The 21,239-nt window shown below is 35.0% G+C and overlaps 5 protein-coding genes across 6 annotated transcripts in view; 3 read left to right on the top strand and 2 right to left on the bottom strand.

Moving 5' to 3' along the window:
* The window catches only part of LOC142342672 (failed axon connections homolog), a 548,023-nt gene that overhangs the window by 292,728 nt on the left and 234,056 nt on the right, over positions 1-21,239 (top strand). The window lies entirely within an intron of this gene.
* LOC142342673 (failed axon connections homolog) overlaps positions 1-21,239 on the top strand; it is a 546,280-nt gene that overhangs the window by 292,728 nt on the left and 232,313 nt on the right. The gene's annotated exons all lie outside the window — the stretch shown is intronic.
* The window catches only part of LOC142342670 (cleavage stimulation factor subunit 1-like), a 518,885-nt gene that overhangs the window by 268,335 nt on the left and 229,311 nt on the right, over positions 1-21,239 (bottom strand). The window lies entirely within an intron of this gene.
* The window catches only part of LOC142342671 (RNA-binding protein Musashi homolog 1-like), a 452,119-nt gene that overhangs the window by 201,569 nt on the left and 229,311 nt on the right, over positions 1-21,239 (bottom strand). The gene's annotated exons all lie outside the window — the stretch shown is intronic.
* The window catches only part of LOC142342661 (uncharacterized), a 147,040-nt gene continuing 126,378 nt past the window's right edge, over positions 578-21,239 (top strand). The window contains exons 1-4 of the mRNA XM_075394121.1: positions 578-1,230; positions 6,000-6,286; positions 6,752-7,263; positions 12,001-12,263. Coding sequence (XP_075250236.1) covers positions 595-1,230; positions 6,000-6,286; positions 6,752-7,263; positions 12,001-12,263 — 1,698 coding nt within the window. The 5' untranslated portion in view covers positions 578-594. The remainder of the gene's footprint in view (positions 1,231-5,999; positions 6,287-6,751; positions 7,264-12,000; positions 12,264-21,239) is intronic.

Genomic DNA, 21,239 nt, shown 5'->3' with positions numbered 1-21,239 from the left:
AAAACATCCACTATTTATTATATCTTTTCCATTTATTATAGCCTATTGATTTCACATACAGTCTAGTCTGACTTCGATTGCTCAAAATCTTCAAGCGCGTGTCACCGAGCCTCTTTCCATTAATTTTGTCTTTTCGGCATGACATTTTTTAAAATTTGCTGTTATTATTTTTGGTGCCTACTTTGGCAGATTGAATTAATATAAAATTGAACAGGTATGGTATTGGCGCCTGTAAACCAATTATTATTGTATATAGCAACCACGGCAGTAGAGACACTCGTTGCCTTAAAAGTCGTCATTTAAATGGACGAGCAATTAATTGGACTTTTTTTTTAAAGTAGAACGTTGACGCAAAATTTTTGCCTGACTCTTTTTGCCCTCAGTTGGTGCTAATTTTTCCCCGTTGTGGGAGGCATTAAAGTTCTAATTCATTTCGGGATCCAATTAACTGAAGGGCTAAAAATGGCTTGAACTCCATTAAAGGTTAAAATTCCGTAATTACAAAAATTAAGTGTTTCTCGTGTTCGTTTTAAATGGCATATAAAAGTTGACATTTTATAACCTCTTTGAAAGCGTTGGTCTTTTCAGGTTAAAATGGCTGAACACAATGAAATTCTAATGAACTCGGATGACAAAGAAAACTTGTTCAATAGTCAATCACAACAGTCGAATGGGAAGTCGCCAGGTAAGCAAGGCAATCAGTTCAGATCACCTGGTCCGAAAGTTGCCAAGCTTTTGGACATATTTGCCAACGGTTCTCCCAGACCTCAAGATTCAGATTCTGAACCAGAGAATGCTGAGAAAGATGAGCCCAAATATGAGTTTCAGAAAGTGCAGTTGAAACGCACAAAGAAAATACGAGCGGCTCAGGCTGCTAGGTTAAATGAAAGCTACATGGAAGCTTCGTTTGTGATCAGCAAACTTCTGGGAAATGATCAAAATTTGGACAGTCAATTGGCCAATGAGAATGAAGAGTCGCAATCAACCGATCAGGTTGAAACACCAAAAAGTACAGTTCACGAAGCGAAGAAAAATCTCTTCTCGTCTGTGAGTGACGAAAACCAGAAGAAAGGTTTTGATGTTCAGCAGTTTTTAAAGAATCTAAATAGCAAAAATAAGCAAGCCGCAGAAAAAGCCACTTCTAATTCTACCGCTGATGGAAACAGAACTGAGGTTTTAAAGCGAGTGCAAAACGCTGGTGCAGAAGACAGCCCCAGACCCACTCCGGCTGTAAGTTGCAATAATTTTAAAAATGACGCTCAATCTGAGCTCTGACGGAAGAATGCATTGACTGCGATTCAGTTTTCAAATTTTTTCACGAGCGAGCGTCAGTTAGGTAATCATATTAAGGTTTCTGAACTAAGTTTAATTTGTGGAATGAGTTGTGAAGTTGAATTTACTGGAGACCATAATACAAAAGATGATCAATCATATAACAAGGCGGCTCGTTAATGTGCGTTCGCACATGATGTTCCGACCCGAGCTCATCTACATTTTTGACTAAAATGTCAACCAAATCAAGAGATAACAAAAATAGATGTTTGAGTTTAAAACAATCGTTACACATTCTATCTACTAATTGAATTACTAATGCCATGCTTCATTACAGCACCAACGTGACCTGACATTGAAGAGACTAGAAAAAAAAATAGCACCAACAAAATTTTGGCGGCAAAAAATGAATATCTAAATTTAAAAGCACCTGGTAACAACGTCAAAATGCAGTCAGATAAAACCTTAACTACACAAGTTTACCTTTTACTAACTATACAGCAGATGAAAAGTTTTCTTAACGAGACTAGGTAACAAGCCGACAAAAAGAACGAACAGTGAGGCGAAACTTAAAAATTAATCAACATTTTTTGCACCAAGAAAATTCAAAAATCTTAAACATTGGTTTTTAATAAAAAAAATCCTTGATAAATTACTAAAAAGTCATTACAAAACCAAAAGCACCCGTCTGTGGTCAGACTATGCCATAGAAACAAACTAAAGAGAAACTCAAAAAATTACAAACGATTTGCGAAAACACAAACCTTTGCTACCATTAAAATCAATAGCTATCATCTGAATATGTATTTTTAATTCAGTTGTTATTTCTGCTATTTCAGTTGAAGGATTTATACTGAAAGATTAAATAAGTTTACTTGGGCCACATTTAAAAACCATTGGGATCTGTTATTACGCGATTGTTCTGAAGGAAGAGAAAAAGAAACGCAAAAAATGGCCATTCAATAAACGTTCAGAAAAACGAAACAACAGTGGCACATAATATCAATATATATGTTATTTCTTGAAATACACGAAATTCGATGGGACATCTGATTGATGAATAGAAGTTAAATTTGACGAAAGGAACCTATTCGCTATATACTGAATGTTTTGAGCAACATCATTCATTCAGTCCTCAATTACAAGCCTATGAGATCTGTGAGCAATTTACGGCTACCTAAAGAACAAAAACAGCGAATTCAGGAAAAAAAATTGAGCGACAAAAGGGTCGAAGGCATTAAAAAAATGAACTTTTCACTAAACACTCTTCAATTTTAAATTAATTTTTCAGGAGCAATGGGAAAACCTTTTTTATCAATATAATTTCAAAAAATCAACAAATATAAACAAATACATTAGACGCACGAAAATTGCGGGAAAACACGTATTATCAACGCCATTAAATTCATTAGCCTTCAACGGAAGCCAGTATATACAATAAATGATGCCTCGAGGGGACAATAAGTTTTTTTGCCAATCGTATTTCATCAATAAGACCTTACAACAAGTTAATGACTATGAAAACAACAACAGAGAGAGGCAAAAACCACAAATTCAGTAGAAAAGTGCCTGAAGAAAATGTCGAAGCAACTCAAATCATAAGCTCTTCCCTGAAAACTTTATTTATGATCCGTTGAACTTCTTCCCTAAACCAATAGGGACTCTCAGCAGTAAGATGATGTGATAAGATTTCAAAAGGATCGAAAAACAAAATAAAGTACCCAAAAAAAATATGAATTCTCGTGGCATTGATGTTTTAAAACTAATAGGTAGAAGATAAAACCGCTAACCAGATTAATTTTGGCTATAGTAGAACGGAAATGGATTCTGTTAGAACCAACAATGACCAAGAGTATTCACGAAAAAAAATTAGGAATGGTTGAATTTCAAAAAAGTTTCGAAAAATTATTTTTAAACCCTTAACAGCCAGTAAACTCAATCTTTCATCGGAGCTCAATGACGATGCTCAGATATAACCCATAGGGAGGAAAATGATGTCTGTCATGCATAGATAGTTAAAAAGACATCACAATAAGTCTTATGACAGAAAACAATAACAAAAACAGCAAAAACTAAAATTCAGTAGAAAAATGCGAGAAGAAAGTGTCGAAGACAATTAAACCATTAGCTATTCTCTGAAAACTTTCTCTGTGATCCACTGAACGTCCTCTCTAAGCCAATTGGATTACAATAATCTTTGGATAATGTGATAAAGAGTTCAAAAGTGACCAATAATTCAAAAAATCCAAAAAAAAAATTTAAAAAAATTGAAATCTTTGTCATTGAAGTCATATAACCAATAGCTAGAAGATAAAACAGCTAAACAGAATATTTTTAGTCGCAGTAAAAAGCAAGTGGGTCCAGTCAATACTGAAACTCACTAACAGTTCAAGAAAAATTTAGGAATTGTTTTTGTTCAAATAAAATTTTCGAAAAATGATTTTTATTTTAACAGACATTAAATTCAATAGCTTTCAACGGAAGTCAATAAAAACGCTCAAAGATGCCCCGGTGGCAGTACATTTATGTTTGTCATGCATAGGTATTCATTATGAGATCACAGTAAGTATAATGACTATTAAAACAACAAAAAAAACAGGAGAAAACCAAAAAATCATTAGAAAAGTGCAAGAAGAACGTGTCGAAGCCATTTAAACCATAAATTTTTGTTTAAAATTTTTAATGGTCATCCACAGAACATCGTTTTTAAGCTAATGGGAACTGTCAATATTTGGATAATGTGATAAGATTTCAAAAGTAACCAATAATACGTAAAAATCCAAAAAAAATTTTAAAAAATTGAAATTTTTTGTCATTGAAGTCATATAACCAATAGATAGAAGATAAAACCGCTAACCAGTTTAATTTTGGTTGCAGTAGGAAGGAAGAGGGTGCTCTCACCCCTGGACTGACTTACAATTCACTATAATAAGATTATGATTCTTTAATATTCAAAAAAAAATTCGAAAAATTATTTTTTAAGTCTTAACAGCCATTAGCCGCCCCCTCAATGAAATAGACATGTTCACTTAATGCTCATTATGGAACATATTGCACTGTTAGTCAATGAATCCCTACCATAGGACTCCAAAAAAAATAGTAAAACTTCAAAAAGAAATTCAAAATTTCATTCAAAATTACGAAAACTCAGAATCGAAGCCAAAAAAAAACATGAGCAATTCCTTGAAAACGACGTTTTTTGTTCATTGCGCTTCATTCGACTATAAAGGAGTTTTGTCATTAATAGAACGTCGATATAAAATGTGACTTGTCTCTAGGTGACTTAAAAAAGCAAAAAAGAGAAAAGTTTTATTAAAAAAAGGGCTCTCAATTAGAGTTCGATTTTTTTTTGATAGTGAACTTCCCTATGAGACCAGAACTAGTCTTTCTATCGCCTTGCATTCAACTTTTACGAACTCAAAATTTATTCTTTTTATAGAAATTTGAATTAATGTTTTCGTAAAAAAGATCTTAGTTTGAAGAAAATTGTACTAAAAGTGAACAAACATGCTAAAGATCCCATTGTTCACACAAAACTTCAATCCTCGATAACTCCTCGAAAAAAACGAAATTCAAAAAAATCTTTTTACTTTTGAATTCTACGCTGGACCAGCTTTTTAATGATACCACTCACATTTCTCTACGACGAATATATCGATCGGCCAAAATTCACTGAACAAAAAAAAAAAAACCCATTTGAGTATATAGTTCCTTCCCCCACAAGTGGGGTCGGAACAACAAGGTCATCCAGCAGGTTGCCTGACGAGCTTTTCAGCTCACAAGCAGGCCACCTTGGCAAGGCTAAAAGGAAAGGAAAAACAGTTTTTAGGTGGACTAGTTGAAGTTGATAATTTGATTGGAAATATGTGATCGTAATCGCTCTTATTCAGAATTGGAATAGCTGATCAGAATGTGCGTGCTCTAATTTGTGGCAACATCAATTGTGCTCTTTATTTTATAGGACCGATAAGTGGGATTTTGTGGTCTGAGCGAATTGATCTTTTTGTGTGAATCCTATATGTTATTTGTATGACATTATAAGGCACCATGATTTGCGAAAAGCAAAATGAATGTTTAAGGTCCGTCTGAAGAGCTACCGAGTAGCTTGTTTAGAAGCCGCTGTTTTAGAAGTGTTCAAGAGTTCTCGAGCTGGATAATTAAGGAAATTTAAAGAGGTCAAGGACCAAAAAAATGTGTTCGTGAAAAAGTCAATAACCGAAATGATAAGATTCAAAAAGTCGATGACTGAAAAGGCAAGGCTGCTACAAGGTCAATGAAATAACAGCTCAAAACGTGGAAGAAATTCAACATCTGACCGTTCAAAAATGGTCTATGGCTGAATAAGTTTGAAGGTTGCATTTACAGCTTTGTGGGCTAAAGAAGTAAATCAGCAGAAATTGCCAATGATCAAACTAACTCCCGTGTATTCTCCACCGATTTTTACGACCTCTTGTCAACCTTTATTACAATTTTTGATCACCTGTTAGAGTTGATATAGAATTCTCAATTTATCAGTTGGCTTTAAAATTTGGGTATGACATTTTTGGGGGTGAATGATCAAACTACATGTTGTATCGAAAGTGCAATTTTTGGCTAATCAATTTTTCTCATAACTTAATTCGTGAGAAATTAATCGCAAAGGTAGCAAGCAGTACAAAAGGTTATTTTTTTGATTCCATGGAACAAGAAAAAGTTTTTGGAATTTTTGACTGTTTCTGGTGTTTCAGCTCGCCTACTTTCACTTGGTGAGCGGTGGAAGAGCTGAAGAAACTCCGTCAAAACGGCCCAAACTGGGTGCTAGTCAGAGAATGCAAAATTTGCTTTCAAGTTTTGAAAATGTAGATGACCCTATCCGACCGAAATGTTATGCGACTAATATCGAATCGAATGAAGTACAAAATAGTCAATCGACTGCAGTTGTGGAGAGAAAACAGGCACAGGCAGAAGACGCAATTGAGAGTAAAACCACTGAAGAAAATAAATCAAAAATCAACTTGAGAACAACACCTAAAAAGTAAGTCATTAATTTTAATCAGGCTGATTTTGAAAGGGAGCTGTACGAGCTTTTTTTTGCTATTTAGGTGAATTACAAGTTATTTATTGAAGTTCATTGCGCCGTCTGAATTTTCTCTGAATTTAGCGATAGCAAAAGTTTTGGATGTTCTTCATTTTTTCATGGCTGGAACATACAGAACGGCTGCGTTGATAATGAATTTGAATTTAGTATGCAAAAAATTCATGTTAATTTCAACTCTTCCACAAAACTTGATTCAACTTTAGTCTAATGAAATTCTGACTGAGGCCGGATTGCACTAAGTGTATATCTGTCTGAGCCCAGCCGCAATTTGACAGCTCACCTTCCCTTGGGCTTTTGTATCCTTCAAATCTTATTTGAATAACTTTCAAATTTCTAGGCAAAATGGGAGCTAATTTAATATGGAAATGTCTGGATTAAGTCTTGAGTAATGTGGTTGTTTAGGTCGCAAGTGTCAACGCTAGTGTCAAATATGATTAACCAATTGCAAAACAGCAATGGGAAAAATCTCAATGAATCTTCAGATGAAGATGAACAAACTGCACTTCAAACGGAACAAAGTACAAATAAAGTTTGCAACCTGTCAGAACTGACCTCTAAAACGCCTCAAGATGAATCCTCAAAATTTCAAAATAGGGATGCAAAATTATCAGAAAAGATCTTGATTTCAGTCCAAGATGAAATTCAAGGTTCTAAACTCTTAAAGATTGAAAAGAATGAAGAACAACCTACAGATTCAAATGAGATAACCGCAAAGGAAGTGAAAAGAGTTGAGCAGTTTTTGACTAGAGATCATGATTTAAGTATCGCTCCCGGAATGAGCGAACTGCAGAAAATGTTGCTAGAAAAATCTAAAGGTTTGAGGCGTCAGCCTTTGCCCGAAGAGCGTATGAGGGGCGTTGAAATGGGAAAAGTTGTGGAAACTGGGGAAGACAACGAGTCGAAGAATCAACAAGTTAAGTATTCTCTTAAAAATGATCTCTATGAAGGTTAATTATGGGGAAATAATTTCGTTGAGACGTAGTTTTGGCTTTTGGAGAAAAATTGTGTGTAATTTTAATACGGCTCCGCTCTAAACCACTCTCTCTAAACCATTCAAGGATTTTTCAAGGTTTCGTGTGTCGAAAGGACAACCAAGGACATATCAGTCTTGCTAATCACAAAAAATCACTGTTTGTACTCTCAGCAGTTTTTCCAACAATTTGCAGCCGATGTAAAGGCAAGCCCAAAGTTATGTAATCTATTAGCAATAATACTTCGTTAACCGTTACAGTTAAGACTGCGCATAGCATTAAAATGTTAATTGTATTACCAAAATAGTACACCAAAAGAACTAATAAATTGTTCACCAAAAGAACTAATAAATTGTTCTAACAGAGTGGTCTAATTTGAAATTTTTGTAGGCTTCGCATCACCCTTAAATTTCAAGTCCGTAAGTCCATAACTCAACAATGGGGGTGTGAGAATGTTCTGCTCGATGCTATTTTTAAACAAAATTTTAATGCGCGTTTTTCTCTAGTAAAAGTGAATTTCATTGTAATTTCTAATTTTCTCCGAACTACCAGTTTCGCTTAAGATTGAGTTCTCCGAATTGGATATAAAGAATTAACTTAGTGTAGCCACATGTAAAACTTAGCTAAGAAATTGAGAAAGATGAAACAGTGCAATAGGCCTTTGTTCAGTAATTTGTTCGTTCAAGATGTAACACTCAACTCGACTTCGGTACTTTCGAAACAATGATCTACTGACTAAACTCAAATCACAACCCCAATTTTATTTTCATTTAGTATCTTTAATTTACTGCTTACTAATTTTTTTATTACTTCCTACAAGAGCAAGCGCTTGAAGTATTGGTTATCTAATAATTAAAATTGTTAATAATCAATAATGTTTTTTGAAATTAAGGTTTTCGTTTTTCTCACAAAAGATATAACTACACGGCATGTATCTGAGATTTTGGAATGTAATACAGGTGAACACAAATAAAGCCGAAGTAAAAGTAAGCCGACATAGTGGCAAGCCGAAAGTTATGTAATCTATTAGAATTAATACACTGTTGACCGTTACAATCAAGATTGCGTATAGCATTATAAGTTATTGTATTGCAATACACCAAAGAAAGAAATACGTCAATTTTTGACATGGAAGGGTTACGGGCCCCAGCGGACCGTTACCCATGGGCATGCCTCTCATCCGCTGTAGGATGTAATCCGGAATCCGCAAGCCAGTTACCACTGCGAACCAGGGGCAACTTAAAATATCGGTATAACAAAATTTCAATATTTCAAAATTTCGCGTGCTTGCCTTTTGGCTTGCTTGACCGTCACCGTAAATACAGTAAGAATGATCCTACTAATGTGACAACTACAGTAAACACAATGAAAGTTGGTTTCTTCTTTACAGGTAAAGTTTTCATGATATTAGCCCAACTTTTCATATTCATTTTTTTGTCCCATGGAGCTTAACATGCTTTTGTTTTTAATTACTCACGATCAAAGTTTGAGAATGGAAATGTTTGCCTGGCCAAGACAATTTTCCCATCTGGCAGAAACGGTATCCGAAAAACTCGAACCCCAGATTCGGTTCCAGAAAAATGCATCCGAGCTTATTCTGTTAGGTTTAATGTTGCAGTATGTTGAAGTTTTCTTTGTCGAGCGGATATTATTGACGAGCGGATATGCAGAGCATACAACTATGATTATGGATATCTAATTATACTAGATATTTAGATTTGTAGATATTAGTGGTTATGAACATATAAGCTGATTCCGCGGAACCGTGTTAACATTGCTTTATGTAGAAAATGTTGCAACAACTAAATGAATTTTTAGAGCTGTGATAATCAAACATGTGAACCGCGTAATTTGAGGCGTTTTTTTCACGTCATTATAATGACTGTTTGATTTTTGACGTTGTGTGTTTCTTTTAAGAATAAGAACCAATTAGTTGTGACAATTGATTTCTTATCAATGCAATGCTGTATTTGATCATGCTACAATTTTTTAGCCTCCAAGAATCGTACAACGATAGAGCTACGGTTATCGATAGTTGATAATTCAAGAAGCTAACTCAAGAAGCACAGTTGCAAAATGAAATAATCGACTCCAAGAAGGCTATTTTCAGTATAATTCAGTCCATATTAAGACGTAAATCAAAATCATTACATTGAACCGCTCTGTAGTTTTGTAATAATACGTTTGAGGCTCTGGAATAATACAATTGTGCCGTCTTTTTCAATGAGCTATTGTCATCAAAATTTTGACAACTCTGTGAAATCTTTCGAATTTCCAGTTTTTGAAAAATGCAAATTCACAGCGGTTTAGAAAGTTGTTTATCTTTTCAAGAGAGATCAGATTATGAAAAACGGGGTTGCGTTGTATTTTGGCCGATCGGTATATTCAGCGTAGAGAAATGTGAGTGGTATCGTTAAAAAGCTCGTTCAGCGTAAAATGTGAAAATGATCTTTTTCAATATCCTTTTTTCGAGGAGTTATCGATGTTTTAACTTTGGTGTAAAAACGTAATATTTGGCATGATTTTGTTCACTTTTAGCGTTATTTTGTTCAAATTAAGATGTTTTCTTAAAAAAATTAGATTTTGCGCTACGAAATTAAACAATTTTTGGTTCTAAATAGACGAAAGGCGAAAAAAGGCTAATTTTGGTCTCGAAGTTCATAATCAAAAAATTCGAATTCAATTGGAGGGCTGTTTTTTTTTAAAAAAACTTCATAGTTTTGAATTTTTTGGCTAGTTTAGAAACTAATCACTTTCCATATCACAGTTACGTTTATAAAAACCTCATTTACAGTCAAATGAGGCCAAATAAATAAATAATTAGTTTTCAAGGAATCGCTCATGTTTTTATGGTTTCCATTTCGAGTTTTCGTAATTTTTAAGGAAATTTTTTTTTTGAGATTTCTCTAAATTTTTGTAGTCCTATGGCGGACTCGTTGACTAAAAGTGCGATACGTTTCCCGAGGAGCATTAACTGAACCTATTTAGTGTTTTTTTATGTGTATAATTTTTATATAAATTTTTTTGAACATTCAACAATCCTTAACTTTCTAATATTTCTGCTCGAACTTGAAAGTAAGTCCCACTAATAAAAAAAACCCTATTCTTTCTACTGAAACCAAAATTAATCTGTTCATCGGTTTTATCTATAACTGTTGACTCTATGACCTCGATGTCACGGTTTTCATATTTTTTGTTTTAAATATTTTGTTCGTTTTTTGGTTCCGTTTGAAATCTTATCACCCTAATCTAATTTGATAGTTCCCATTGGCTTTCAGAAGATGATCCTTTGATCATAATTATAGTTTTTGGAGAAAAGTTTGTGGTTTTTATGGCTTCGACACTTTCTTGAGCTTTTCTACTGAATTTATAGTTCTTACCTGTATTTGTTTTCATAGTCATATGACTTTTTGTGATGACGTATGAACGACAGATATAATTGATTTCCCATCGAAGCGTAATTTAGCGTAATTGCTTTTTACGTCTAAAGCTATTGAATTTAATGGTCTTTTAATACGGGTTTTCTTAAAAACTTGGTTTTAATATATTTGTACTTATTTGTTGCTTTTTTGAAATCACATAGTTACAAGCATAGGAATCCCATTGCTGTTAAAGATAATTTAATTTAAAAAAATTTTACTGAGAAGATAATTATTAATGGCTTCGTCGCTTTTCTCATTTTTTTTTGATTTGCTGTTTTTCTAAATGATGATGTCTCATTAGGTTCCAATTGATGATTAATTTAACTAATTTAGTGCTGTCAGTAATAGCTTTTTTTCACTTGCAATTCAACCATTAGTGTGTCTGTTGATATTATGTCATGACTCATGCTCTTTTTGTTGGACAATATGCGTTTTCATACAAGCTTTGTGAGTGGTTGAATTTTGTTTCTTCTCTTCTTTTAGCACAATCGCTTTAATAGTAGATCCCAATGATTTTCAAATCAGGCCCAAGTGAAAACTTGTTGAATCTTTAAATTTGTTTAAGTGAATTAGTGCCAGTAATAATTGAAAAAAAGCGTAATATTCAGATAATAGCTAATGATTTTAATGGCTTCAATACCTTGTGTTTTCGTAAATTGTTTGTTTGAGATTTTCTGCATGTTTAGTCGGATTCTATGGCTTAGCCTCAGCAAAAACGTGTCCTCTTGGTTTCTTAAGTACTTTTTAGTAACCTTATCTGGAAATTTTTATAGAAAAGTTAATGGCTTTTAGATTTTTAAAGTTGTCTGGTTTAATGGATTTGTGAACTTCACCTCATTTTTTCTTTTTTCTGTCGGCTTGATACCTAGTCTCATTAAGGAAAAATCCCATGTGCTTTGTAATTAAGTAAAAGGAAATTCGTGTAGTTAAGGTTTTTTCTGATTATATTTTGACCTGTTAGGTGCTTTTAAATTCAGATATTGAGTTTTTGCCCTAAAAAAGTTTTGTTTTTGCCTATTTAGTTGTTTTTTTCTCCTGGTCTTAATAATAGCAGATATTTTTAGTGCTCTAATGCGGCAGTGTGCGAACGTACATTACCGAGCTTCCTTGTTGTATATGTAGCTCAATTGTAATTCTTTGATATAAAAAAGTGGAACTGTTTTGACCTCTAGCTTTATTTTGGTTAGATAATAATTGCTGTTTGGCCTGTTTAAATAGCATTTTTCAATTTCAAGATGTGAGGCTTATCCTGTTATAGGCTCCTATTTGGACGCAACTTTGACACCGTCTGTTCAAGATGACATTGAAATTAACAATCAAAATTCAGATCCAACATGTAAAGGCCACAGTGACGGAGCTTCTAATCCTGTGAAAAGGAACGTTGTCGAGTTTAACTCTGAGCTTGACATTAAAAGCGCTACGTCGGATTCTTGTTCGACCTACAGCTCTTCATCTGTGAATATGCCCGGCAACAGTGATGATGTCTTTGTCTCGGCAGCAGTTGCTAATGCCAGGCTAGAGGTATACAATGATTTTTTATTAGACCTTTTAATTGGGGATGGGGGTGAATAGGATTCTGGCTGCCCTCTGATAATGTTTTTTCAAAGGCCGTCGACTGCAAACACTGCTGGTAACTTCAAAAAATGAACGGTGAACGAAGTAGCAAAGGCTAGATTGTATTTTTCAGTTGTGACTTTTTAGAAACCTCTAGCGTGAATAGCGTGAAACCAGAAAAGGATGTCTGGACAAACTTTGCAATGGCCAGATTTTGTTTTTCTTATTGCCACTTGAATGAAATTACTAATCAATTAATTTCTAGTTTTCGTATTATGACTGACATTTTTTGACTTTCAAGGCAACGAGGCCAAAGCTAAGCAACTTAGCTATTTTTATATATTTTTCTGTCCCTTCTTTTTAATAGCCGCCCTCATCTTCTCAGCCGGGTATTATAGCGCTCCTAATTTGTTTTTACAATTGAAAGAATTTGAATTGTATTGGGGCGCTGTCTTTTTTTAAAGATCTGTTCACACATTTTCATGATTTTTGAAGTTAAATTGGAGTAGTGATTTTGGTCACGCCGAAACAGGAAATGGAGCGAAAAAGCGAGTGATTTTGCGGCGTGAATTTTTTTCGCCCTAATTTTGAAGTAGAGTGAGAAAACGGTGTTTGAACAGAAATTTGTTTTCTCGCTAGTGGTTTTTTTGTTCACATGCGGCAATTTCACTTTGATTTATCTGTTTCTTCGATTTTTTGCATCTGATTTTTTTAATGTTTTTCCCAATTCACTCATAGTCCGTTCTAGGTCTAGTTTTTTTGTTTAGTAAATGAAAATTCTTTGAATTGTACGTCAGGACTTGTCCTGCTATGTTTTTTTTACTTCGTCGAACAAAAAATGTTTTGCTTTACTTCATTTTGCCGCTTTTTCAACATTTTGCGTCAAAACTTTATGACTTCTCTAGGCTAGTTTGTCTCTTCTCTCATTCTGCTAAAAGTGATTTTGAACATCAGTTGATCAGCAAAGCAATTCAGAATGAACAGAGTCAGTATAAAAAATTGAAGTCAGAAGTAGAAACGGGATAAACCCATAAAGCCCAATTTTAGATGCCCGCTATTTGAACATCGTTCCTATAAGTCTTAGTTACCATCTATAATCCTTATTGGTATTGATAGTAGCCCCTGTAGCCTCTCTCTAAGAAACAGATGTATGCTCAACTACGAAATGTCATCAAAATAAATTGAACTTAAAAATTGTTTTTGTATAAAAATCTTTTTTTTTCAATATCTTCTATTCTTTCAATCCCAATCATGCTTATTGGAATCAACGGCGGCTTTTTTCCGGCAATATGCTGGGTATGTTATGATTTTATACTAGGTTTCAAGACAAAATGCTTCTGTTTCCATGTCGTTCTTTTGTTTTGCTTCTAACACCATTTCATCTTTTCACGGATCATTTAGTTCTTGATTTGAAGGTCATGGACACCAGAAAATAACAATAAATTTGATTTTCCCAGGAGTGGCTCTCTATCCTGAAGTTTGGTTGTTATAAAGTTTATTGTTCGGTGTTTTCGTTTTCGGAAAAAAATATGAACACATAAATTCATAAACAATATTTTTTGCTATTGTCCTTTTTCTTGCATTTTCCATTTGCAGTTGAACGTATTTAATGGCCCAACACATGTTTTCTTGTGAATTTTAGCGCCAAAGTTTTCAAAACAATCTGTTTGGCTATAAGTCTTCCTGTAATTTTCTTTTGTTCTTGTACCTTATCGTCTCCTTCATTAGCATCTTTTATTGGATGGATTTCGGTATTATTTTTTTGAAAATTTTTTCAATAGAGTATCAGTTTTCCTGCTATGCTATTTATATTAGTCAATATTTTTGTTAATAGGCGTCTCCATGTACTCAAACAGGTTTTTTAAGTTGCTCTCAGTTAGTTATTTAAGCAGTGCTCGAGTTTTCCTTTATACTCAGTGAACAAGTTTTACGCTTGATTTCGACTCAGTATTTCAACTGAATGGAGTTCAAGAAATTGACTGATTTTAGTGAATACAGTCAGGGTTATAATGAAATCAGAAGAAAAGGGAAGAATTTGCATAATCAGAATTTCATTAAAATCAAATTATTGATAGAAAAACTGATTTTAGCTTTTTGTCCTGTAACTTATTTGCGTTTTTGACATAGCTGGGATTATTTTTTTCATTGGTATTTTTAATCCAATGTCTACAAAGCAACCAGTTTATTTACGACAATCTATCAGCTGTATTTTTGCCCCTTTTCACACATGGCCACATTTTTCACACTTTTCACATTTAATTTAGCAAACGCCTACCTGTGTTGGAACAGCTGCTGCAATCTATGATAAATAACTTGTTTTGGTTTGCCGAGTTTGTAATGCTGCGTAGGTATAGGACATTTTAACATTGGGGGAATAGGGTCCATTAAGATTTGAAATTGTGATTACTCTCAGCCCTACGATCAGAATATGTTAATTTGATTCGGTTTAAATATGAATAAAACAGTAGAGAAATTTTCTTAATCGTTACTTAAAACAGGCTTCTTTGTCGTTGTTTGAGAAAAAAGCATGATCTGAAAAAACAATTGTCTCAATGAGACCTGTGCTCTTGTTTTTAATTTAAATTTGTTGATTTTTGAAGTGACCTGAAAAGCGAAGCTAGTGACAGCTGAAAAGCCATTAAAATATTCATTAGAGGAAACATTTAGTATGCAAAGAGTTAATGATGCCTTGCCAATGGGGCTGTCAATATGTCTCTTAGCTGCTAACTGATTCTAATTGATTCTGAGGGAGTTATTTTAATCCTAACCGCGTGGTATTAAAGTGAAGCCTTTGTTCTTTTAAGAAACCTAACACCACTTAGGAAAGTTCGATTTGATGGTGACAAGTCGACATTTTGAGCTATAGATGGTTGCGGTCAGCGGAAAGTGCAAAAAAACGAGGTTAACTTATGGTCGGTGGAGAGCTTATATTTAATTCGCAAACTATCGTTTCGTATTCTTTTCAGTTCAGAGTAGTTGTTGCATTACGTTGTAAAAGGTACATTTGCTTTAGTAAATTTTATTAATTTTGTCACTGTTGTCCACGATTGCTCTTAACAGCGTTTTATTAGACATAAGTCAAAGAAATCCCAATTTGTAAACGATTTCATAAAAATCGCCATTTTTGCCTACAAAAGCTTCAAAAAAGAGTTTTGCGCATAATGTACCTCCTGCAACATAATGTGAGAATTTTTTCTTGGATTATCTAAAAAGGTGAATGAAAAATTATATCTCTGTATCACTTCTTATTAAATTGTACAAAACATTATTTAGGCAAAACCACACATTTTTTATCACGCAGTATTATGAAAACATGATCTGTTGAACGGTGGTAAAAACATAATACAACCTGTCTTCCATTAACAAGATGAAAAATGTTCAGTGATTCTTAAGCACACATTCAAAAACTTGGGTCATTGATTTCCCCTCTCCTCGGAGATGAAGAGTTAATCGTTAATTGTTCAAGACTTAATTGTTATTAGCTGAATTAAGAATTCACAGGGCATAACGTATCAAGCTGGTCAAAATAAACGCTCCAATAAGTAATTTGTAACGGGATTCCTAAAAAGGAACAGTTTTTTCTTTCCCTGAATGAAAAGAGAATGCATCTTGTCCTAAGAGCTTGTTCATTTAGTTCCTCGTTCTGAGTGACCTTTTTTTCAACAATTAGGGATATTAAAATTGAACGCCTGACTAATTTTAAGAGTTGTCGTGGTACGGTGTTGGCGTCGTTTACATTTGAATCAAACAGTAGAATTATTGTTATTGCATTGTTTTTAGGACTTAGAATTCTTTTTAGGACTTTATGTCCTCTGGGCTTTCATAGGCTTTTGACCAAAACATTTCAAAAAAAATTAAGTTCACAGGTATGCATAGTATATTGTTTCGCTTGATTTTAAGAAGACTGTGTGCTAAACTTGACTCCAAAGTTTGCGTTTCAACTATATTGTAAAAAGACGTAGTATGCTTATTTTTGAGTTAAAAGATGATCTCAAATGGCCGATAGTTGCAACGAATGCCAAATTGTAACGTTGAGAAATCAGCTATAATTACGTGTCAACATAATTGTCGGTCGCCTCAAGAACTTAATGCTCTTAAACGAGGGTGCTTGCAGCTGAGTGTTGGATATGCGGAACGATGTGACTAGAATTTTTCCTAAGTGAAACAAAAAGAGAACAAGAAAGGTGAAGTGAAACAAGTTCGGCGTCTTTTATGTTTCTTGAGCAAACTAAGAACTGTTTTTTGCGTGTCCTTTGAGTATAATGACAATCGTATTGACCAAGCGAAGGTATTTTTGCAGATGAAAATATGATCACAAACGAACTATTAGAAATTTTCATGCCCTTTTACTGCCCGTTCTTTAGAAGCCTCTTAAGCAGCAAGTATTTTTTTTAAAGTACACAATTCTTATGCTGTGAAAATATAGTTATCACGGCTTTGGAACTCTGGTTATGCGAGCAGATGTGAATTTTGCAAGATTGAGATTCCAAATTTACAAACTAAGCAGTAATAATAGCTACTAGAAAAACCATCCAAAATATTCAAGCAGTTTTTGCGTTTTTGTTTTGCCTCTCTATGCAAGTTGTATGAGAGTTGTTTAATTAGTGTAAACTGTTTTGAAATATGTTAGTGTGAATTGAAGCTTTTCTCACATTGATACTTTTTCAATATTAAAAAATGTTGAAAATGTACTTGCACCGCAATTTCGGCGCTGCCTTGGAGTTCGACTTTTGAAAGTGTCTTTTCAGCCTTGTTCTGAAATTTGTTTGTTAAAAGCAGTTTGCTTTTTGTCAGCATGACAGTATCATGTTCCGGTATCTTTTCTGAATTAGTATCTTTTTCAAGCAAAATTGTTGCACCAAGTATTCCGGCGAACGTTGCATTCACACAACCACGGACATGTATGTATGCATGCATTGGATATATTGACATATTTTTTTGAGATGAAACAAATCGTGTTCGCAATATTTAGTTTTATTGCATATTTTGTATTAAAAATGTTGAAACAACAGGAAACAGTTTTAATTGCTGCTTGTTAATTCGTTGATCTAAATTGGTCTCTCATTCACAATTTTAATGAGCTGAAAAATTTTAAGAAGCTGAAGTGAGTGCAGTTGCTTGCCACAATGATTTTTTATCAATTTTATCACTTTAACTCCCTATATGCATCATTTAAGCCCCTTGGTAAACATAATAAACATATTGCCTCCAGCTGCACGCTGCCGCGCCTGAAGGAATCATCGATAGATTTGAGCCTCCGTTAGTTGATCGAAGGAAAATCGTCTGACAATGGTCGGGTGTGTTTTTAATTGCTCTGGAACGAAGCCTGAAGCAATCATTGTAAACGTGTGTGTGTGTGTGTGTGTGTGTGTGTGTGTGTGTGTGTGTGTGTGTGTGTGCGTGTGTGCGTGTGTGCGTGTGTGCGTGTGTGCGTGTGTGCGTGTGTGCGTGTGTGCGTGTGTGCGTGTGTGCGTGTGTGCGTGTGTGCGTGCGTGCGTGCGTGCGTGCGTGCGTGCGCGTGTGCGTGTGCGTGTGCGTGCGTGCGCGTGTGTGCGTGTGTGCGTGCGTGTGTGCGTGCGTGTGTGCGTGCGTGTGTGCGTGCGTGCGTGTGTGCGTGCGTGTGTGCGTGCGTGTGTGCGTGCGTGTGTGCGTGCGTGTGTGCGTGCGTGTGTGCGTGCGTGTGTGCGTGCGTGTGTGCGTGCGTGTGTGCGTGCGTGTGTGCGTGCGTGTGTGCGTGCGTGTGTGTGTGCGTGCGTGCGTGTGTGCGTGCGTGTGTGCGTGCGTGTGTGCGTGCGTGTGTGCGTGCGTGTGTGCGTGCGTGTGTGCGTGCGTGTGTGCGTGCGTGTGTGCGTGCGTGTGTGCGTGCGTGCGTGCGTGCGTGCGTGCGTGCGCGTGTGCGTGTGCGTGTGCGTGTGCGTGTGTGCGTGCGTGCGTGCGTGCGTGCGCGTGTGCGTGTGCGTGTGCGTGTGCGTGTGCGTGTGCGTGTGCGTGTGCGTGTGTGTGTGTGTGTGTGTGTGTGTGTGTGTGTGTGTGTGTGTGTGTGTGTGTGTGTGCGCGTGTGTGCGTGTGTGTGATCTAAGTTGCTCTCATTCTGAAAGTTCTTTGGTGAAAGCAATTGTGAGCGAAAGCAAAGCCAGTGTAGCTGAGTGACTAAAATGTCCGACTCCGAACCTAGTGGTTAGGAGGGATCTTTTCTGCTTGCGACCCTCCCTCCAGATCTATATAGCCGTTGTTTTAGCACCCCCAAATCGAGTTTTCACGAACTGTAAGAGCGATATTTGCATTTAATTAAAACAAGTGTCTAGGTAGATTGATGGCACTTTTCGAAGCTTCCTAACAATAATTAAAAACTCGAGTCCTTGCTGTATAATACAAAAATTTTTATTGATTCTTAGGTTATATGCAACAAATTTTCGTTGAAATACGAATTAGCTGTGCTAGCTTTCAATGACTACATATTGTTCATATATCTTCATGTATAAATTTATTTAACTTGTATGTGTAAACATGTATAAATAGGGTTGCAAAGCTAAGCGGGGGTCTAGAAGAAAATAAAGATCTGTTCGGGGTTCGAACCCCTGTGTGGTCGAATTTTTTTTACTGATAAAACATCTCTAAGCTACACCCCTCTAAATAAAATTGTCCCCGTTTGTCGTTTTAGAGCAATTCATCCTAAGTTAGTCGGCTTATAATTCTAGGTTGCTAGCTTTTGTTGAACATTTTTATCACTGCTCTCTATCTTTTGAAGCAAATGTATAAAGAGTAGTTTATCAATGGTCTGAATGCATCAGTACTTGCTGAGTCACTGCAATCATACATTTTTGATGTAAGCATGATATTGGAACAGGATAAATGTTTAACCGAAGGGACTTACAACACGCACACTTTATTGAGCTGAAAATCAATTTGCCTACTGACCGATTGCACATGCTTTTGTTGCCTTTAGTACAATTTTCCTATAGCAAAATTTTGTTTCTTTTGTTTCTTCTCTTCTTTTGCTGCCTTCCAATTTTGCCTCTCATTTAGTTAAATTGATTGACGCTACTTTATTTCTGAGGTTGGATAATTCTGAAAAACTGAAAGTCTCAACAACAGCTATTGAATGTGATGATTTTGACACTATTGATAGTTTGAGTTTGGTCACTTTTTGATAACTTTTACAGCAGTTGTTGCTTTGCTACTTTTTAGGTTATAAACCCTGTTACTTGTACACTGTTGTATGTTTTGATATTATAAGCAAAATTCTTTTCAATTTTGATTTTGCATCCAAATCACACTTTTATTAACGTACCAATTGCTATCTTATGGTTCTGTTAAAGCTTGTTATGAAGTTTTAAATTTGTATTTAGCAGTTTTATAAATTACTCTGAGCATGCGTTTCACAAAAAATATTAGCGAATTTTCTACTTTTGCAGGGTTTTTTAATCATTATCTTACTTGCTAAAATGGGGGTATGAGTTATCTAATGATGCGCAGATGTAGTTGAGTAATAGTGGCGTTGACAACACTCGATTTTTTAAAAAAAATTATATAAAACTCTAGCCGGCATTTCTTACTGCTGGTTGTCTGTCCTTCCTTGCTTTTTAAAGCGTCCCCTTGTTTTCTGATAATGATGATTTTAGTTTTTGATTTGTTTTTTGAAGGCGATGTCTACCCTCTGATTATTTGTTTCAGTTACTTACCTGGTGAACCTCCCTGTTGAAATCTTTTGACAGCAGTTCCGAAATAACCGGTGCTCTTTCTTGAGAGAGTTCGAAAAATCCCTCCAGAAATTGTATGCCACAAACTTTTTTTTTCTTAAACAGCTTTGTCAAGAACGGAAATCATGAAATGATTTTTCTTATCCTTTATCAGTTCTCGGAAAGGGACCAAAAGTGCAAGATACAACAAAACAAAACAATATAATTAGCAGTTCCGAGTTTTTCTTTGCAAAATATATTTTTCTGTAGTCCAGCCTTTTCAAATAGATCAAAAAATTAGAAAGCTGTTTGACAATAACAATGATTTCTTCCATGTTTCAGTCTCAATGATAACAGCTCAAAAATTGTCTCTGTATTCTAGTAATATTTTGGTTTTCCTTAATTCTGTTTCATCCCACATTTTTGGTATCATTAGAAAGCTTGTCCAGCGTAGAATATGGAATTAAAAAGTTTTTTATTTTCGTTTTACAGGGGGTCATTGAGGTTTAAACTTTTGAGAAAATAGAGTGAATTCCGTTGATTTTTTTCCCACATTTTTCTGAATTTTGACAGAGAAATTACGCCAATTTTGCTAATATTTGTTAGATTTTTTTAAAGAAAGTCTTGTTGATTTTGTTTTTAAGGACAGAAAATATTGTCGGCTATTTCTCTTTAATTTCTTTGTCAAAAAATCTGGCTAAATAAAATTGTCCCCGTTTGTCGTTTTAGAGAAAATCATCCTAAGTTAGTCGGCTTATATTTTTAGGTTGCTAGCTTTTGTTGAAAATTTTTGACACCAGTTCCGAAATAATCGGCGTTCTTCCATCGATACTTCGAAAAATCCGTCCAGAAATTGTATGCCATAAGTAGTGTTTTTCATTTCTAAGTTGCTTAAGCTCTTTTAACATTTTAATCACTGCTCTATCTTTTGCAACAACTGTTTAATCAGTGGTCTATCAATGACTTGAATGCATCAGTACTTGCTGAGTCACTAATTATACATGTTTGTTGTAAGCATGCTATTGGAAGAGGTTAAATGTTCAATTGAAGAAATTTACAACAAGACACACTAAACTGACCTGAAAATCAATTTGGCTGCAGACCCCAAGCATATGCTTTTTAACTTTTTCAGCAGTTGTTGCTTTGAAGCTTTCGAGGTTAATCTTATTGATGTTCGGAGTTTCAATATACAACTTTTAAAACCAGTTTCTTGTAAACCGTTTTATTTGAAATTATCTGCGGAGTTCTCAATTTTGCCTTTTCA

The sequence above is a fragment of the Convolutriloba macropyga genome, chromosome 7 (assembly GCF_964194025.1).
Source record: "Convolutriloba macropyga chromosome 7, txConMacr16.3, whole genome shotgun sequence".
In the NCBI taxonomy this organism is placed as follows: domain Eukaryota; kingdom Metazoa; phylum Xenacoelomorpha; order Acoela; family Convolutidae; genus Convolutriloba; species Convolutriloba macropyga.
Note: the sequence above shows the minus strand (reverse complement) of the source record. Positions and strands in the feature narration are given on the sequence as shown.